The 19388-nt window shown below is 40.7% G+C and overlaps 1 protein-coding gene across 4 annotated transcripts in view; it reads right to left on the bottom strand.

Annotated features, from left to right (window-relative positions):
• Positions 1-19388, bottom strand: part of LOC144726722 (lysine-specific demethylase 4C-like) — a 36555-nt gene that overhangs the window by 15121 nt on the left and 2046 nt on the right. For 2 of the 4 annotated variants that reach the window (XM_078605554.1, XM_078605557.1), the window contains exons 1-12: positions 18905-19053; positions 15909-16088; positions 13551-13726; positions 12894-13008; positions 11870-12063; positions 11108-11157; positions 9676-9779; positions 8775-8912; positions 3804-4024; positions 2074-2207; positions 631-911; positions 52-207 (exon numbers count right to left, since the gene is read on the bottom strand). In XM_078605554.1, coding sequence (XP_078461680.1) covers positions 52-207; positions 631-911; positions 2074-2207; positions 3804-4024; positions 8775-8912; positions 9676-9779; positions 11108-11157; positions 11870-12063; positions 12894-13008; positions 13551-13726; positions 15909-16079 — 1740 coding nt within the window. In that variant the 5' untranslated portion in view covers positions 16080-16088; positions 18905-19053. Of the gene's footprint in view, positions 1-51; positions 208-630; positions 912-2073; positions 2208-3803; positions 4025-8774; positions 8913-9675; positions 9780-11107; positions 11158-11869; positions 12064-12893; positions 13009-13550; positions 13727-15908; positions 16089-18904; positions 19286-19388 lie in introns of those variants that run through there. The other 2 variants (XM_078605555.1, XM_078605556.1) reach the window with 2 other exon arrangements.

Raw genomic sequence — 19388 nt, 5'->3', positions numbered from 1 at the left:
ATAATTTCCAGACATGTGCAAGTGCAGAGTATATGGGAGGCATCAGGTGACCTTGAGTACATCCTCTGGGTTGATGCAGGCTTCGATGACCATGGCCTCCCCCTCACTCAGCTCGCCGGGGGACAGCAGCTCAAGCGCATCTGTGGCCGACTCGCCCTCTCTACGCGGCTCCTTTACCTTTCCGCTCGTGAACTGCATGAATTCCTCCTGAAAATACAAAAAAGTCAGCAAGTGATGAAAAGGCAATTCAATCCTGTAAACAACAGTGTTGACGAGCGAGTGTGCGTACTGTATGCGAGAATGGAAACTAGAACAATGTTAAGAATGCAAAACATGTAAAAAAGGTGAAACTTTAATGAAAAACACATTTTACATGAAAAGCACATTTTATATACCAGGCATAATTAAATGTTAAGCACCATAGAGGTTACAACGTAACTACTTCGGGTAAAAAAGTCATTTCCACATTATGTCCATAGTAACAAAACGCATTCCAACACGAATAATAAAATCTTACAAATGAAGTTCTACACTCGTTCACAATCCCATAACCAAAAGTAACCGCACAAATCAGGGGGGGGGGCAACGTTCTTGCCCCAGCACACACATGAGGGCTTCCACTCCACGTACCTGGTAAGCAAAAGCATCCTTGTTGAACACCACCCGTTTGGTGACCTTGGGTTGCAGTGTGAGAAGCAGTTTGCGCTTGGCCCTCGGTTTTTCCACCGTTGCTGTGCTCTGAGGGCCATCACTAGTTTGTGGAACTTCCTCCACTTGCACAGGCTCTGGAAGCGTATCCACGGGGAACTCCTTTTGCTTCTTCTTGGCTTTGCCTCCTGGGGGGGCAGCATCTTTCCCACGGAGCTTCTCTCGCGGTTTCTTTTTTGTTTTCTCAATATGCTTTGCCAAATCTGCCAAGACGGTAACATAACAGCAAGGAAACATTGCATTACATTCATTTTACCTTGGTTAGATTTATTGTGGGCAAGGCCCACTGAGCTAAGAAGCTTAAAGAGCACATCAAATAACTGTTGTGTGTATGTGCATATGCTGCAGCTGGAAAGTAAAAAGTTAAGTTTCTTGTGTACTGTGGCTACATAGGGTCTGTTGTTGACAGGTATGCTTGCCAACTTAATGTACGTTAGATTTATTTGTAGGACTCATTTGCAAAGAAAAAGCCTGACATTCATCATCATCACCAGACACCTGTTTACCGTCAACTACAGCACGTACAACAGCAGATGCATCCTGGCTCAATCCCTGAGCATAAGGAACTCCATCTGTGTTGATACAAGGCTGGACCATCAATCGGCTACGGCCCAACACGCTCAATGCATGTCCGAGACATGGCTATGTGTATTCATGGTGATGCGAGCCAGGAAATGATCAAATTGTTTAATTAGCTAACAAATGGAGGGGCGTTGTTTTGTTAGATCCCTTGAGAGAACTCCAAAGCAACTAATTTTACCAGTCATGCCAATGTACTGCTCTGTATGGACCATAAGGCAATTTGATTCAAAGCTATATATATTACATAAACGAGTTATGAATGAATCGGGAATATAAAGAGCTAGTGGAGTTTAATTTACAATACAAGACCAGATACTTCAGTAATTACCTGCAAGTGATCCATTAAACACAACGGCTGAGGGATTACACTAATTTACTTAATGATATTTACATGTCCAGAATCAGTCGGTGCCAATACATTTACACGTGGGGAGAGCAATGCAACATTATATCAGTGCTCTGCAAACATAATCTTTATTAGAATATTTAATTAGACTGGAAGAATCCGATGAGCTATGAAGCTCTTTTTCACATGTCCAGTAAACAAGGACAACATGTGCAGTAGGCCAAAACAACTTTTCACCATTTTCTCCCCTGAAACCATTTTACCAACTACGGACATCAGCTATTAACCGACGAACTCCAAAAGCTTTGCATGCAGGACAAAACACTTTTTCGCAAATGTTAACCTCCAATTGATATGACACAATGTCACTCAACATGCTATGCCATCTGAGACAAGAACGACTTGCGTTATGCACACGAATGAGCGGCAGCCCTCACCCCAGGTTGGGTCCCACTTGTCTTCGTCTTCAGATTTCACATCGACAGGCTCCAGTTTCACCTCTGTGTCATCAATATCTTCGTCCTCATCCTCCTCCTCTTCCTTCGCACGCACAGTCTTGAAGCGCAGCGGGCTGCGATTGCACGGAACGGCAAAAAACACGAGGGATTAAGTGAAGCAGTCACGCGATTTTCAAGACTGTGCTTGGCAACTGAATAAAGTTAATTACCATTCTGAGTCATTAGATTTATGCTCAAATAATGGGCAGCTTATTTAAAAACAACACGTTTTCATATGAAGATTGTTTTTGCTCTTCTTCTTTACTCATGACAGTAAACAAAGCCTGCCTCCAGAGTTTAACCAATATATATTGACTTATAGGTTGCGTTTAATATATTTGCTCGAATATTGTTTAGGCTATAAAGAAAATAGCTCCCATCAACACAATTAGTGCTGCAAACAATTTGATGCAAATAATTAGGCACCACCATACTCCTGATGTAAGTAACTACTTGAACATGATATGAAATACAATTAAACGGCCAAGTTTTGACAAATACATTTCTAAAATCATTACTTTGACTGCACATCAATTATCTGTGCTTTACCCAGGGACCACACATTTTCTGTATTCATTGCCTAGAGCTATGCATGTGTAAGGGATCTGCGAGCCACCCTCACAGACACGTACCACACAAACGCGACATCTCCGCTCTCACTACAACACGCACCAATCACACGCGCGGGAATGCGCTGGACGGGGGTCAGGGGTTAAAGGGCAGCGACGTCACCGGCGTGCCCGACGCGGATGTGTATTGGGAGTGAGGGCGGAGATGGAGGGGTTAAAAGGGGCTGTGGGACGTGTGTTCGGGGTTGGTTTTGGAAAGAGTGTTGCTGTACGTTGGAGTAATAAATAAGTGCTTGAACAATTCTCAGACTCCTCTTCACATGCAAATTTTAATCTAGGTTTCTTTCTGGGGACAAAAATATTGACTTTTGATCAAACAACAATGCGGTTAACATAATTAAGCCATTCCACCATAATATTTTGATTAGATTGTAATGACTTGTATAACACTACAAACATGTAACACCATCAAACACATCCTTCACGACACCAAGATACTTTTTATATCCTGAGAATTATAATCACATTCTACCGAGGTGTTGACACAGTGAAGGATAAAATAAGAAATAATGGAGGTGGGGGGGATAAGGGTGCAAAATAAACAGAAACTTAACAATGCTTTAAACAATAAATTGCACAAAGCAATGAAAAAAATGCCGAATTGATTTTCTCTGCAACTCCAAACTATGCAAGTTGTGCTGCCTGCAGCTGAGTAATTGTGGAAGCTTGAGGCTGGGAAAAATATTGGTGTTCGAGTTTTCTTCATCAAATACTGCAGAATATGCCAATACGTTACCCACTTAGTCAGAAATTACTCAAGATTTTATTTTGTTTGGTGAATAGAACCTGGACATAAGGCACCGGTGCAGACTTCTGTACCGAAAGGATAAATTATTAAAAGTGACTGGCTCTACGGCCCAAAATATTGACTCTAAACTGAATATTTTTCATGTTGGAAATGCATATTTCTTTAAATTTACCATGATCTCATTATCCCATTACATTATTTTTCCATTTCACTCGCTATGATTGAAAATTCAACTACTCCTGCTGCCAGGTAGCACTTTTTGCTCCGAGTGTGTAAAATGCAAGCAAACTCACTTTTCCCTCTTCTTCTTCCTCTTGACTGGCGTGAAGGTGGCGAGGTATTCCTCCAGCTTGAATACTTTCCCAGTGAGGAATTCACTGGCTTCGGGGGTAGGCAGCGAGTGGTCCAGTATGTACTGATCCTTGCCCTGCTTCCACATTTCGTACCTCTCCGGCTGGAACTTGCGCACAAAGATGTCCATGGATATCTTGACCATGTCCTTCATGCAGGTGCACTGCAGGCACAGACAGGAGTGTGGCGACGACCACGTGAAGCACATTAACAAATTGGGCAGAGGACAACACAACACTCTATTCTGTTGTGAGAACAATGATGTGATAAGAAAGTCCATTAGGAGCTGCACACAATAAATAAAATCACATTAAACAATGAGTTGGATTATAAAGGCCAGCAAAGGTGGCAAGAAATGGTAGATTTATGAATGCACATGTATTAGATGTATTTCCATAAATTTGTCCTTGAAAAAATAAATTCTCTACTCGACATTGATTTAGTACTTGATATTACAATTATGTAAGCAAGCTCTTTTTATTACACGAGTCCCTTTGGATGCAGACATTAATTTTCAGCCGTATTATTTTATTACAATTTTTATTTAGTACGAAATAACTTGGTATTTACAAGCTGGTGTACACGATGGTATGCTGCACACTGGCATACATTTAGAAATTAAGAGGAATAATTGAAAAAATTCCAGTCATATAGTGCAGGCCACAAAACAGTTGTTTTTATGGAGAAACTTGCCTGTAGAGCTGCCAGCCCTTGAAGAAGGGCACAAAGGACATTTATTTTCCCACTGACTGAGTAATAGGGTCAGTTGTGAGCAAGCTCCCTCCATTAGGAGTAAATTATGTTAAATTGATATCGTATCCTCAAAATACATAGTTCACAAAATCAAACATTAGACAATGTGCCGTGAAACCCAAATGTGTGCCATGCAACACTGCGCTATCTGTAGAAACGCAACATAAAAAAGACAAGGCAGTTCACTTCCCTATCCTGTAAAAGGTATTAGAAAACTAAATGACAAAACATTTCCCATCCTCAGACCCACATCACATTCCAGGACCGACTAATTAACTTTTTTGCTTTGTTATGGACTTTTCATTTATTTCCAGGGCAGCCCACCACTGTATGGCAGTGTCATCAAAAAATGCACAACCTTGAAAGAAAATTAATTGGAACGACCGAGCTGTGGAATGACTGAAGTTAATCAAATTTTTGTTTCGTATTATAACTCAGACATAATACTTGTGCAAAAACTATGCAGACAACCAAGCTGTGGGACATTGCGTAGATTTTATATTCCAATATAAGCCTTGGACGTCATCCAAGCATAACCTCAAAAAAGGTCAAAAGTATGTGCCTCTATGTATAAATTCCAGTCTGGAAAAAAATCGTTGCTTTTTAGATTTAGAATCAGTCAAACTTTCAAGGAATGATGTTGAAAATAAGAAAAATAAAAGGTCAACAAATACTTATCCACAATCCTAGCCCTGGACAGCTACAAAACCTAAACTGATGTTTTAGAATGGTAATGGTCCTATTGTACAAAGTGGCCAGGTCATAAAAGCCCGTACTGCCACTTGCCCACCATTTGCTAACAATAACTACCCAAATGGCGTGCCTTTCACTCTCCGAGTACCATTCTCACACATCTCCTAGGAGGCTTGAAGAGTGGATATTCCCATCGCCATGCAAACCTGACAGTTCGTGAAAGTGCACAGCATCGGAGAAATTGCCGAGATATATTATCCTTCATTACTTGTCAGCACAAGGCAGAAAGTATTGCTGCATGCGTGGGCAGTCGACCTCACCCCAACACAAGGCCACCCTCTGTACAAAACCCATCATGCCGGGGACAAAAAGGACAACGTTGCAGAATATAGGCCAGCATGTCCAAACCCTTAAAGTAGCAGGCCACAGCAACACAAAATAACAGCTTCAATGAAGCAAGTATAGTTATAAGGTATTATTAAAGTTGAGTGAAAGACTGGATTATGATGATTTTTCAAAACCTTGAAATTAGGGATATTCACCAGGGTGGCGGTGGTTTAGGGGAACATTATTTAAAAGAAAACTTTTTTATAGAAAAGTTAAGGTAATGTGATAGCCATGTGGGAATGGGTTCGCTGCATCGATTTTTGCCTTCGACCAATTTCTTTGGTTTCTTGTCGATACCTGGCACGCCGGGGTTCACATTATCATGCCATACTCGAGTTGCAGGGAACGTTAATAACACTGTTATTTGACAGTAAAAGATAAGAATTCCCTAAGGGCATTAGGAATAACTGAGTCATCTAGCCTTGCATTATCAATGGATAATTCAGGCTGTCACTCTTGGCTGTGTTTGTTTCTGTAGGGATTTCGAGATAATCGATGTTTAGGGTTTGTTTTTCCAATAATTCCCACCCTCATTTACCTTCCCCGTTCACCTTCCAGTCTAATTGTGGGCGACCTTGCGGTTTGGGTTTGCGTTACACATGCTATCCCACAGAAGGCACCGCACAAAAAAGGTCATGATGAGATGAAACCACGGGGACCCTTGGTGGTTGCGCATTGCACTTGGGAGCTTAAGAGTGGCCTTTCCAAGAAGTGTTCATTACAGCAAACACGCATTTGTACCAATAATGTTTTAGTCAAGATGCAAATTGTAAAAAATTATTGCATCCTCTGAGCAATTACATTGCTATGAAAAATATGTCGCAAGATATAGTAACAATACTGCAGTTTTAATTCTAACATATGAAAACGACACTGTTGGATTCGTATCCTCTCCTTGTGCAAATTACCTCAAGTTTTATGAGCAACTAAAATAAGCAATATTCCACATTAATGAAATTCCAAGATCTTGTGGTATTTAATTACCATAGTTCTCATTTTTAGAGACTTCACTTCAACAAAGTGATCCACATTAAGTGCTTTGCAACTATGTCACCTGCTCCAAGCTCTGAACATTATTGATTGTGCAACACTTTGCTTGACAGGCTGGCTCGGGACCTTTATTCATTTGAGAAGACTTACCGAAAATGGGATTTAAAATTTTCATTTAGTTCATAATACCATTTATGATGTTTTTTTTATTTCCCATCCCCCTCCAAAAAATCATCAAAAGCAAATCACGAACGACTTATCAAACCATACTGGATTAAAATGTGAAAACATTTTGGTCATTCTCATTTCACATAGTTGCATGAATCAAAGTTTGTATCACATTTGAATGAGCAAATTCTCAATTCCATTTCATTGCTTGTGCTTTTAAGTACAACGATCTATCATTTTAAGGAGCCTTAGAAACCAATGAGCTTTGAAAATCAAGTTCAAAATTCAACGGATTTGCAAGTAATGAAGCTTATGAGCATATGAAATCGTTAAACTTTGCCAAGTTATTGTTATTCTGATGATTGATATGACTATTTATTGTATTCATGTTGTGCAATGGTGGTTGATACATTCTGAATGAATTTTAATTTATTTAAATCAGTACAATTTCCATATTTGTGTTGAATGGCGCACGTGGTGCACATGCTACGAATTAATATAATCGTCAAAGTGTGCTGGGCAGGCCTGCACATTTTTACGCATCATCTCAAAAGGACAAAAATGGTCACTGGAAGTATTATAATGTATTAAATAATCCAGGAGGCACTTGTTCTCTGAGGAAATAAAGGGCAAAAGATATGCGAGTAAATGAAGTAACGGAGGTCTCTAAAAGCACAAACCAGGGGGTTCAGGTTGCAGCAGTGGTCTGCAACCAGGCAAGACGAAACCTCCCCAGGGAGGATCCCTTTAAACTACTAACGGCAACGCACAGATCAGCATTGCGTACATCAACACACTCAATGGAAAGGGCAACATACGGCCACAAACAACACTCGCAATACACAATGCAACAAAGCATCAACCAATTAAAATTTGGACTTTGAAAAGTGGCACATCAACCAAATATATATACAAGTTTGAAAATAACCCACATAAAACAAGGCTCAATGTGTTCATATATAATAGTATAATTAGTTAATATTTTTACAGCAACTAAGTAGTAATGAGCAACAAACAATAATTTAAGAGAATAAATAGCAGCAAGAACTTGTGAGCAATATTCACAAGATGCCCAGGACTCCAAACCTGATTGATTTGAGCTCCCAAACCCCAAATATGATATTCGGCATAATCGCCAACAAGCAGCAAAACAAATGAATGCCAATATTGCCTCAAGACAGAATGGTGTACACATTTGCCATTATTTTAAAGTGCACGTGTCCATTCGGTGGTGTTTGCTGCCACACAGTGGGAAAATGCCCTCACTGCATCTCAAATACAAATCAAAATGTAAAATATTAGCATCAATGTTTCCCAAAGCTCCCCCAGCGCAAGGAGCAAAACAGCACAACTGTGAAAACCATCCACAGGAGTATATTACAATCATAGTTTTCACTTTTAACTCCCGTACAATGCTGCACACATATAGCCAAAGGTATCCATAATATTCTTGGTTCTTTCGGTAAAGTCACGTAGAAGGGAAATAATAAAATAATAAAAATCAATAAAATTCTCACGTTTCGACTGCAACACACCAGTCACGAAAGCTATAAATCAAAATAATCTTGCGTAAATGTTGTAAAAAAACTGTATTATGGATATTGGTCGCGAAAGCCTACGTGTTAAACCAACCTAACGTATATTTCCCTGATATTCAATAGTAGTTACTTCCGTGAAAAAAATTATTGCATTAGGGAACAAGTGCTGCAATGGCAACCACTGTAACACGAACAGCACAAAAATGAAAGCGAGCTGCTCATGATATTGACCGTATAATTTCACGTTAGCTCACAGCAATTACCACATCTGCATGCTTGGTCAGATTTTGTGCACCAGCAGCTCTGCACAATTGTTTGGCAAAGGAAATGTGAAACCACCAAAAAAAATAGCTAACAGTGCCAACACCTACGGCCCACACTCACCAACGTCGACTGCTTGCCATAGTCAATCCAGCGCAATGTGGCAAAGTTGGTGGACTCGGCACAGTTGAAGCCATGGTTGAAGCCGGCGTGGTACCCGTATGGAAATGTTATCATGAACTCGCCCGCCTCCTGGGTCACCTGTCACACAAAAATATATCACATTGGTTCCAGGAATAAATCGCAAGCACTCCTATATGCCGGGATATGTTCTGCAATTAAATTTACAAGAACTGGCTGTCCAATGCTAAACGAATTACTTATATTATGAAACTAAGAGGCAATGCATTTGAAAATGGTCTCCCCCATGGGGGATTGTCCTAATAATAACTGCTCAAATTACATAACTGCTGATGAATTACCGTGGTGACAATTTCAATTGGCAATGTAAAGGGGAAAAAAATGAATGGTGAATGTGGTATAATATCCTCAGAAGAGCATGACGACATTTATTATTCATATATATAAATATAGACTACATTCAAAAGTTAAATAAGCAGACAAAACAACACAATATATATGTTCAGTTTAAAAGTTCACTTGTGAAAAATAAGACTGAAATAATTGTGCTCCATACATTATTTGAATGATCAAGTTACAAAAACATAATGGAATCACTTAAACTGACCATTTAAAAACTCAACTCATCTTAACTGCAAGATGTTATGCAAAGAAAATTACTATTAAAGTTTATTTCACACCGAGCACCTTTTACAGTAAACCAAAGCCTGCATATTTTAACATTTTCAACCACAAGGAGTTTAGCACACAGCTGTGAAGCAAATTAACTAATGCATAGTTTTCAAGTACTCTGCCTTAAGACAGCACTTCACCAAGTGTAACAAAGCAGCTGTGCACGCTGTATAAAAACAGGCAGAATGAGTAAGTGGAACAAAATGCTCACCCTGTCGAAGGGGATCCCATATTGGCGTAGGATGGAAGGGGAAATGAGCGTCATCTTGTGGCGGAGAAAGGCATCGCAGCCTTGTGAGCTGCCAGGGAAAAACCCTGCATGCACGGCAAACAGTAATTGACGCGGACGATTAGCAATCAATGAATATGAACTAATGGTTACTCCAAACGATAATGCTGAAATCGGTGAATGTGCTACAAAATATGTTTAAGCGCACATTACATTCCCTCTGATGAAGAGCATACTTTTTAAGTTGTTATTGTTTACCATTATTAATATGATAATCCCATTGTAAAGGAGACGACACGTATATTTGTACACCTGCAATAAGGTAGCCGTTGAATAAGAATCGTAAACCGCTGCAACAAGCGATAAACATGCTACTGCTATCTTCTTGGTTCTTTGGGTAAAGTCACGTAGAAGGGAGATACAAAAATAATAAAAATAAAACATAATAAAATAATACAATTCTCACGAAGTTTCGGCCACAACGCAAGCAGCCGTCCTCAGGTGAAGAACAGGTCTGTCGGAAAGACAGCGTCTGAATGAACACCGCCAAGCTTGGCAGCGTATATTTAAGCTGGGTTAGCTTAAATATACGCTACCGCTAGGTCACGTCTTGTCTACCGACAGGACACTGGTTTTGATTTCCCTCCACCTTGTCCGGTGCTCATTCTTATAGATCAGGTGGTTGTGATTTGTATGTACCTAGAACTTCTTTCGCACACCATGCTAATTGGAGGTGCGGAGAAAGACAACAAAACTAAACATAAAAGCACGCCCAGTCTTATGCTATTAATCTAAGTTCCCCTTGGGCATCCTCTTTTTCTAGATGGGTTTCTGTAACGTCTGATGCACCACATGCAATGAAGTCTTATTCAGTGCTGGCTGGCTTAAGTCCTAATTTCTGTCCTGATTTGTGTGGTGATTGAGCACTATACATATTAATTGGTTAGATGTGCTGCCCATGGGATTCACAGTAACTTAGAACACCACTGAATTCCTAAAACGAATATCATCTTCAACCAACTACGAGGTCATTGCTTGCAGGAATTAAGTCTTGCAATTGAGCTCACAAAAGTATGACGAGGACAAGACGATAGATGAGGATTTAGTCGATCCAAGAAAACATTTTGATCGACTACTTTTTTGTGATAAATTACTCGAGCCCCCTTAAAAATGGCAGCTGCCCCAACATCCTTTCTCCTGAATGCAGGAAACCCCCTGTAAGTCACACCCTGCGATGCGTCCGACATTGCCAATGACAGATCCATGTCCTGCTCCATCACCTCCCATCCAGCGGACCACTAATGTAGTAATAAACTACTGAAATAATTGGATATCCCAGGTCTACATTACACCCATAACAGTCAATGAGTACACCACCACTTCAGAGGAGGAATGTCGATAGCTTTTGATTTACCTTTAGCAAGACGCTCCAGTCGTTTCCCGTGCTCTGGGGGAATGGCGTACCTGCAAGGGGGGGAGGAGAGGGGGTTAAGTGAGCCTTGGGTTGCAGAAATTCAAAGCAGCTTCCCACAACACGTAACTTTACACACTTGCTGTTGTCGGCATCAGAACAGCATAATAAAAAAGGGATGCTCTTATTTTGCAGATGCACAACTAAGCTTTGTGTTCCAGGTGGTCCAATTGCAATATCAACGTCATGTTGCGAGAAGCAATTTCCACTAAATTGCACAGAAAGCTGTGCATCACATCATAGTATAAATAGTTGCAACAGTTGTATGCCACATGGCAACGAAACCCAGTATTTTAATCCCCAAGATGTAGAGTATTATGAAACAAAGACAAATGTAGTACATGCAATTATGTCAACGGGAGAGGCCATTAACTCACTACAATGAAAACAGATTGGTTGTAGATTCCAACCCAAGACCTCAGCAGTACTAGATCAGTGTTCAGATACAGTATAAACCCTCCAAACAAACCGGATATCTTATCAATAGATGACGTTTTGTTGATGAGATAAACACTCTGCAGCAGAGTGTACGTGAATAGACAATCTAGATAAAGATGAGACTTGAACGGATTTTAGCAGTTCTACAATCTATTTCCACGGGCCATTCTCAGTTTTGGATACTCTCCATCTCAAGAAATGCCTTTGATCACACAACTGGAATAAATGTAAGAAAGGCAACCAAAAAGTAGCAATAAGTTTGTGTACCAGGACTTGGGTTCCCCAAAATGCAGGTAGTTGATGCTGTACAGATCCATGTCTTCTGTGTGCCAGGCAAATGTGGTCTTCCACATGCCGAAGTAAAGGTAGGGTGTGTTAACACCATCAATGGTGATTCCACTGTCCTGCTCCACAACATCCAAGACTGTGTTCAGGTGACCAATGTTCCAATCCTCCACATCCTGTGATGACAAAACATTGATTCAATTATTAAATTATTCTTACCCACGATGCATGAAATTGGGCGTTCGCAAGTTCTTTACTGATGATGCATGCATTTTGTAAATATGATGGATATGCAAATGAAGCAAAGTGTACAAATGTGATGGAACAAACTTAAATAAATAAGACGGTAAATATTACATAATATAGAATTGATTATTTAACATAATGGTGTCCATGCATCATGATACTTGTATTACTGGAGGGAGCATGGTTAATACACAACTCAATATGGTACCGTTTCTGTTTTTAAGGAAGATGCAACCCAAAAAAAACGAATTGCTCCTCCTGGTAAATATATGAGTAGGTTGTGCATTCCCATGCTGTCTGACATGCGTGGATTAGCTAATTAAATGAAAGATTAGTTTTTCGGATGTTAAAATCTAGTCAAGTACAACTGCCACAGCTCACAACAGTGATGTCACTGTAGTCACCATATGAAAATCTCACAGCAAGACAGCTCATGCAGAAAAAAATATGCATGGCTTTAATGTTTAAGTCTTCTTCCCATTAACAAAGCTTTAAAGTTGTGACGAAGAGCCCAGGATGCAAAATATGAGACGATTGCATTTGCTTTGAATTGCACTTTACTTTAATGGAGTTATTGTTAACCATTACCCTGTAAAGTTGCAATTGTATTTGTTCTAGAGGGTCAGAAGTTAGTGGGTGCATTGATGCTCAATTACCCATATCCTTGATGAAAGACAACATCCTAGATGATATAAGATGAACTTCTTAATTTCAAAAGGTACATGTTTAGGAAAATTTTGCGATGCATTTGCACAGGTACCTCATCATAAAGAGACCCACAGATATCGGCACCATAAATTGGTGCCACGAAGGTAAGATTTTTCCAATACTTCCGCTCCAGGTCATCGTAGTCTTGGTGCCTTGGTGTGCAGTGCCTGAAACAGCAAAGGAGAGCACCGTTAAGCAATGACATTTGAAATGATTAAGTGCCACACATCTAGATCCATACTTTACTTTCCAGAGCATCTTAGCCCGATACAAAACATTATTATTAATAACCTTCATCATACTGCTTTGATGCACACATTCTTAACAGACTAGAGTTACGTTTTAATACGTGAAAATTTTCTATTGTGCCTTTTTTTACAATCCTCCGAGATTAAATTCTGAGACTGACTAATATATACACACAAATCATTGTGACTTATCACACCAAGTTCTGCCTGCTCGTGTAATATGTGCTAGGATTCAATCTCACTTTCGGATTAAAAACCTTCTGTACATGTAAAAAAAAGCCCTAGGAAATAAATTCCAACTATTGTTATATGCAGCACAATTCATCAACTGCATTGCGAACACAACATTGAATTATGACAGACTTTCAGCAGCAAAAAACAAATTACGTGTCTCATTCCCAAGGCAGCTATGATAAAAAGAACACTCAATGAGTTATGGACAACATTGAAGATTTTCTCACTTGTCGCTGTTGGCGAGACGGCGGTAATCTGCAACAGTCATGGGCTTCTTTTGAATGTTGTACTGTGTGAACAGGCCAGACTGGCCTGTTACAACCTGCTGGATCGGTGCCGGGATGACCAGGTCGTCAATGTTGTCATAATTATTTCGAGGTTTCCACTCTTTGGGAGGAATCACCTGTGAAACGGGATCAGATAAATACAATTATAATCCATATAGCTATGAAACAAATGGGCAAGCAGCTTTCCTAAACATTTTCTCACAAGTAACGGAATATTGCACACCAACCTCTACGTGGCACTGACAAAATTCACCACTATATTACTACCAAATCTTTAAAACACAATTCTCTGGTACTCGATGACAATTACTTTTTATTTCTTTAGCACACCCAATTATGCGAATAATCATTACTGTTTTTAAAATCCTTGACAAAAAGTGCACGTGACAAAATTAACATCGGAAAGAAACATCCAAATATATATTGCATACATGCATGAGGTCTGGCACAATGTGGTGGAACGTTTAAAAGCCAGTGCTTGAGTGATTGTCACAACCACTATACCACAGTGATCTGCTATCAGTTGACCACAATTCATATAAAAAATAGTTTTTCACAATATTGGTGGTTTATGTGTTGGTGCAGTGAAATATATCGTTCTTTGTAAGTTACCACTCCATCTGTGTTTTATATTGGACAGTCTGCACTTCAGATATTCTACCAATAAAACGCACCATCATTTGAATTGTGGGCTTCTGGTCTACAGTATTATTTCTAAAGTAGAGTAAAAAACACAATTTCTAGCAAAGTAAAACCACGATAAATTCAATGTCATTTCGAAAATTGCGGATAAAAATCACAGAAAATTGATGTTTAGTGGAATTGAGGGTGACCAAAAATACAAGAAACTCTTTTTGATTAAGTTGGCAGATATCATATGTATGTGAAGGGATGCATTTCCATGCAATTAACTAAAATCTACTGGGCACAACAGGCTGGGCAGAATGGAAAAAGCACGCAAGCTCATTTTATTATCCCAAGTGATGCTCATTTAATCCCAGGACATTAGAGCTATATTAAGTGTGTTCAACTGTACAGTCACGCCATAGAGCACAACATAACATCTTCATTCATTGCCTTGTATTATGCCTTCATTTTATAGGTAAATGAAAGAAAATGTTAGAAATCACCACTCTGAAAAGTAACATTACCTTGACTTTGACCAAAATAAACATGTGCCTAATCTCATCAGATCTTGCAAGATAAGCAGGTCTGATTAGTACTTACCATGGAATACTGCCTGGGAATACCACATGCTTAAGGCTTGCGTTGTATGGTGCCCAGATGGCATTATAGTAATGGATACATGAATAAACAGAGCTTTGAGTGTTATTCCCTAACATATGGGTTTTATGGATTTAGCAAGTACAGTAAAACCTTGGATTGCGAGTAACTTGGTCTGCGAGTGTTTTGCAAGACGAGCAAAATTTTAAAATATTAATTTGATAAACGAGCGAGGTTTTGCAATACGAGTAGTACGTGTATATGCTTTGTCTGCCGAGCGTCACGTGATCACAACTGATATACGAGTGCTTTGGATTACAAACACGTTTCCGGAACGAATTATGTTTGCAATCTAAGGTTTTACTGTACTACCATTTGCCACTAATTAATGAAATTGAGAACAATGTAAAGTCTTAATACTTAAGAGAGGCTTTCCTGTGTATATTGTTATTATAAGACAGAGCAGACAGTTAATAGATATGACATTGTGCAGTATTTGCAATGTCACCATCATCAAAGGTAAATCTGAACATATTGCTGAACTAGCACTCTTAAGAAAATATTCAAGCTTCGGTAGTTGAAGTTGGGTAGTCAGTGATGTCAGGTAATGGATTTAATTGGGCACAAGGAGAGTTTGCATTTTTATGCATAGGAGATAATATGCAAATCGACTTGAGGGTAATGAGGTTCTTATTGTGTCCAAACTCAATTCATGGATCTAAACCCTAGCTAAATGTAACTCTGATTAAACTTTTGTAATTAACAGAATGCATTTTTAAAAGACCAGCATAGTGATTCCTGATTGACAATAATTGTTGTGTTAGATTGCGTCTGCAGCCTTCTGGAACTCTTTCTTTCAATATTAGGAAGCTACTGGAGCTATGCACGTTTAAATCTAGACTGAAAATTAATTTCTTTAGAACTGCTCAGTGTGTTTAAATTTGTTGTCCTTCCCCGCACCTCCGATTAGCACAGTTGGCTACATAGGGTGCGAAAAAAGTCCAACGTACGCATGGAGGACATAGCAATCCATGCTCAACTCAGGCTGGGGGGGGAAACTTCCTGGGTGGGTACCTTGGCGAGCCCGGCGCGGTGCGCGCCCTGCGATTCAATGTAGGCAACGTAGCGTGGGAAGTTGCGGAACTCCTCAAGCGTCGGCCGAAACGTCATGATCTTGCAGTTGGGATTGGGTGGGCCAGTGCTCTCCGGCACCATCGTGCTCGGTGGTGCACTTGTCGACGCCATAGCTCCCTCCTGTAAAACACGGCGAGGATGAGAAGCATTAAAACAAATGCACGGCATGTATAAAAAAAATACACATTACCCATCACCACCCTAAATTACTTATCTAGTCAGCAACGTTTGGTTGAACTATTTTGTCATGTTATTTTACTTATCCTGCCTTATTCTCTTGGGAATATGGCGAGTATATAAACATTATCATCAACTATGACCGGTACACTGCTGGATGAAGGGCCCTCCCCCCAAGCCATCAAAGTAATCATTATCAATCAATTATCTGTTTTATGTGTTTAGTTTCTCGTCCGTCCCCCGCACCTCTAATTAGCAATTGGCTACATACGGTGCACGCAAGACGTTCTAATACACAAGTAAATATGCTAACACCGCACACCAAGTGGCGCCACTGGTCCTTTGTCAAACAACGTTTCCAGAGCTACTCTTCTTGCCAACAGGCCTTGCACAACTTTGCATCACAATTCCGCCCCTCAATGCGATTTGAATGGACTGGATAAGGACATTGGGTACGTAACTTAGAGAGGGGCTGAAAACGTGTGCCGTTCAATAGACCCGTTGTATCAAACACAATGCGTCCAAAATGGGACCTGGGACCTTGTTGAAAGTATCAAAATGGGACCTGTACGGGGATCCCTTACACGTGCACCTTATTTTTTTTACTCAACTGCGTCCTAAAAAGGCATTTATTCAAAAAAATGTGTACATTTGTAGCCTCTTTTGGAATACGAAACGTTTTTGGAAATACGTATACATTTGATGTCCTTTCATCTACCGAAGGGCTGTTCAATAAATACATGGACAATTTTTCTGGCGTTTAAAACCCAACAGGGGGGGGGTCACTGGATAATGCAAGTTCTGAGCACAACTTTAAATAACTGTTTCAAGCTACTCTGTTCAAATTCGCACACAATGGTGTGAAAAAGTGACAACAGCATAACTCACTATTGTGGGTTTAGTATTCCCTACGTTTGTAACACAACTGAAATATTTACACGCCGTGTTGCAATAGAGCCGAGTTGGGGGGGGGGGGCATTGCATCACAAGCACTGCGCATTGCGTTAAACAAAATCATTCGTAAATCAAGCGTAAAGAGTATTAGCAGAATAAATTAACTATTAAAACAACTCGTATATACGGCAGGTGCTCGGTGGCGTGGCCTAAATCCAGCAGTAGATTGACAATGGCCGATGGCGATGTTAGCTTTAGCTTAACAAAGCTAAAGCCGCCAATTTATACACTGTACTCGATAGTATTCAAACCACGCTAACAAAAAAATTTCTATTCAGCCTAGCGAAATGTATGTAGATTATACATACTGTACTTAGATACACGTGACCCTCCACCTGCCAAGAGGCCGTTGTATTCGCGAGGATACATATTTGAATCGAATTTCCTCAGGGAAACAAATTAATCGTATAGTTGGGAATTAAATTGGTACATATTTGTCGACGAAATTAACAACTGCAACTGTTGGCGCCGTATTATTAATAAATGATGGCAATCTTGCTTGAAACTTTAATCAGCTAGCCGAGACCAGGTTTGAATGCGCTCCTAGGTGAACGCCCACCACCGCAGTGGACGAGTCTTAGAAATTAGAAGCCGGTGGTCATTGGGCAGATCAGCTCCACAGTAGATCCTGGTGGTCAAGGACATGGGCCCACATTTACTGTTCCGTTACTACTGTATATACTATAGTCCATGGGCTGCACTGAAATCTAGCAACCTCATTGGTCAACAAAACAAAGTCTTCAAATGTTACATCCAATGTTAAATAAGTAACTCAAATACACTAAACTGTAACGCTTAACGTGGACACACAAAACTACACACACTGTAAACTAATGAATGGATAAGCATATCTAATAAAAAATAACGCACACGCTAAAATGTACATACACTGCATGGGCATCTTAAAGGAAAATCCTTTAATAAGCATGGACGTTGTTAACACGTATTTATAAGGTCACATACCCCCTTACAAACGCGTGTAAACAAGTCACTTTCCTTCGTACAAGGCAAGAGAACACGTGTACTTCAACCTGCAAAGAACGACACGAGGTACGGCCAACAAAACAACCTACACGATGCGCAAAAACACGAGGGGATTTGGGCATCAAGCAGTGGATCCGCAGTGGGTGGGCACTGAACTCGCCGTGTTTACGTTCGGCTCGCAATGGCGGCCGCGCCGCGAGCCCCAAATCGTTTAAAGGGACTCGAGACTAAATTTTGATTTAAAGCTTTCGTGACTGCAGGAATTCATATGTTTGGTTCTTTCGGTAAAGTCACGTAGAAGGGAAACAATATTGTTTCATATTTATATTATTTTATTATTTCCCTTCTACGTGACTTTACCGTAAGAACCAGGAATATGGACTCTATACGCTCTAGATAACAAACAAAAACAAATGACATTTTCTTCAACAAACGCGAAACGTTACCGCGTATAAAGTCGCCGAACAAATCGCGCACTCTTAAGCGATGCCGCCGGTTTTCGTTTTTAAAACATCTCCCGTTAAGGGCCCGTGGCTGGCACTCGCAAGCCTCTTCCTGGAGGCCTCAGTCCAATCCTCGTACCAAAAAGCGTTAAACAAAAAGGCAACTCTCTCTCAAGTGACAAAGTAACGGCGGCGAGACGACAGCGACGCAAATAAGCCGCGTCGCCCCGCGATTGTTGCAAAACGTTTGAACTTGGGTCGATTTATCAAACGCGAGGAGTTAACGCGGAGGAGGCCGTAGAGGCCTAGTCCGCTAACCCCCCTCAACCTCGACTTAGGAAGACTGCAACCGCTTTGGGCGTCTCTCGATGTTATTACCTAGCCGCAAGTCGCCTTCGACTCGCGTCCTCAAGCTCCGATTCAAACGACGGTGTTCAAATGAAAACGTGTTAGACGATGAACGTTTCAGAAGACGACAGCGAGCTCACGCCGCCTACGTTGATAGATGCGCCCACTTACCGTCACTCGACGCTACCGAGTCCGTCCGCACGAGAGAATTAATCCCCCCCCCCCCAAAGGGGTACCGCAGCTTCTTCGGGGAATTATCCGCCTCAACGGCGGCGACTCCTGGGTGAGGGAATCGTCTATATACGAGGAACACAATACTTTAACGTTAATTTTGTGGGGGGACGATGGTGGTCTAGGACCCTTCAGGACCTACCCGAACCAAGCCGCGGCGTCGGATAATGGAGGATAAATAGGAAGGCGCTTTACGCAGAACTATATCCCTCCGCCGACCGACACGGAGCCGCACTGCGCATGCGCGCGCTGAGGCCAATGCCCGTTTCGGTTTTTTTGGTGG

The sequence above is a fragment of the Lampetra planeri genome, chromosome 24 (genome assembly GCF_965212315.1).
Source record: "Lampetra planeri chromosome 24, kcLamPlan1.2.h2, whole genome shotgun sequence".
NCBI classification, from domain to species: Eukaryota; Metazoa; Chordata; class Hyperoartia; order Petromyzontiformes; family Petromyzontidae; genus Lampetra; species Lampetra planeri.
The sequence above is the reverse complement of the archived record's forward strand: the minus strand, read 5'-3'. Positions and strand labels throughout refer to the sequence as shown.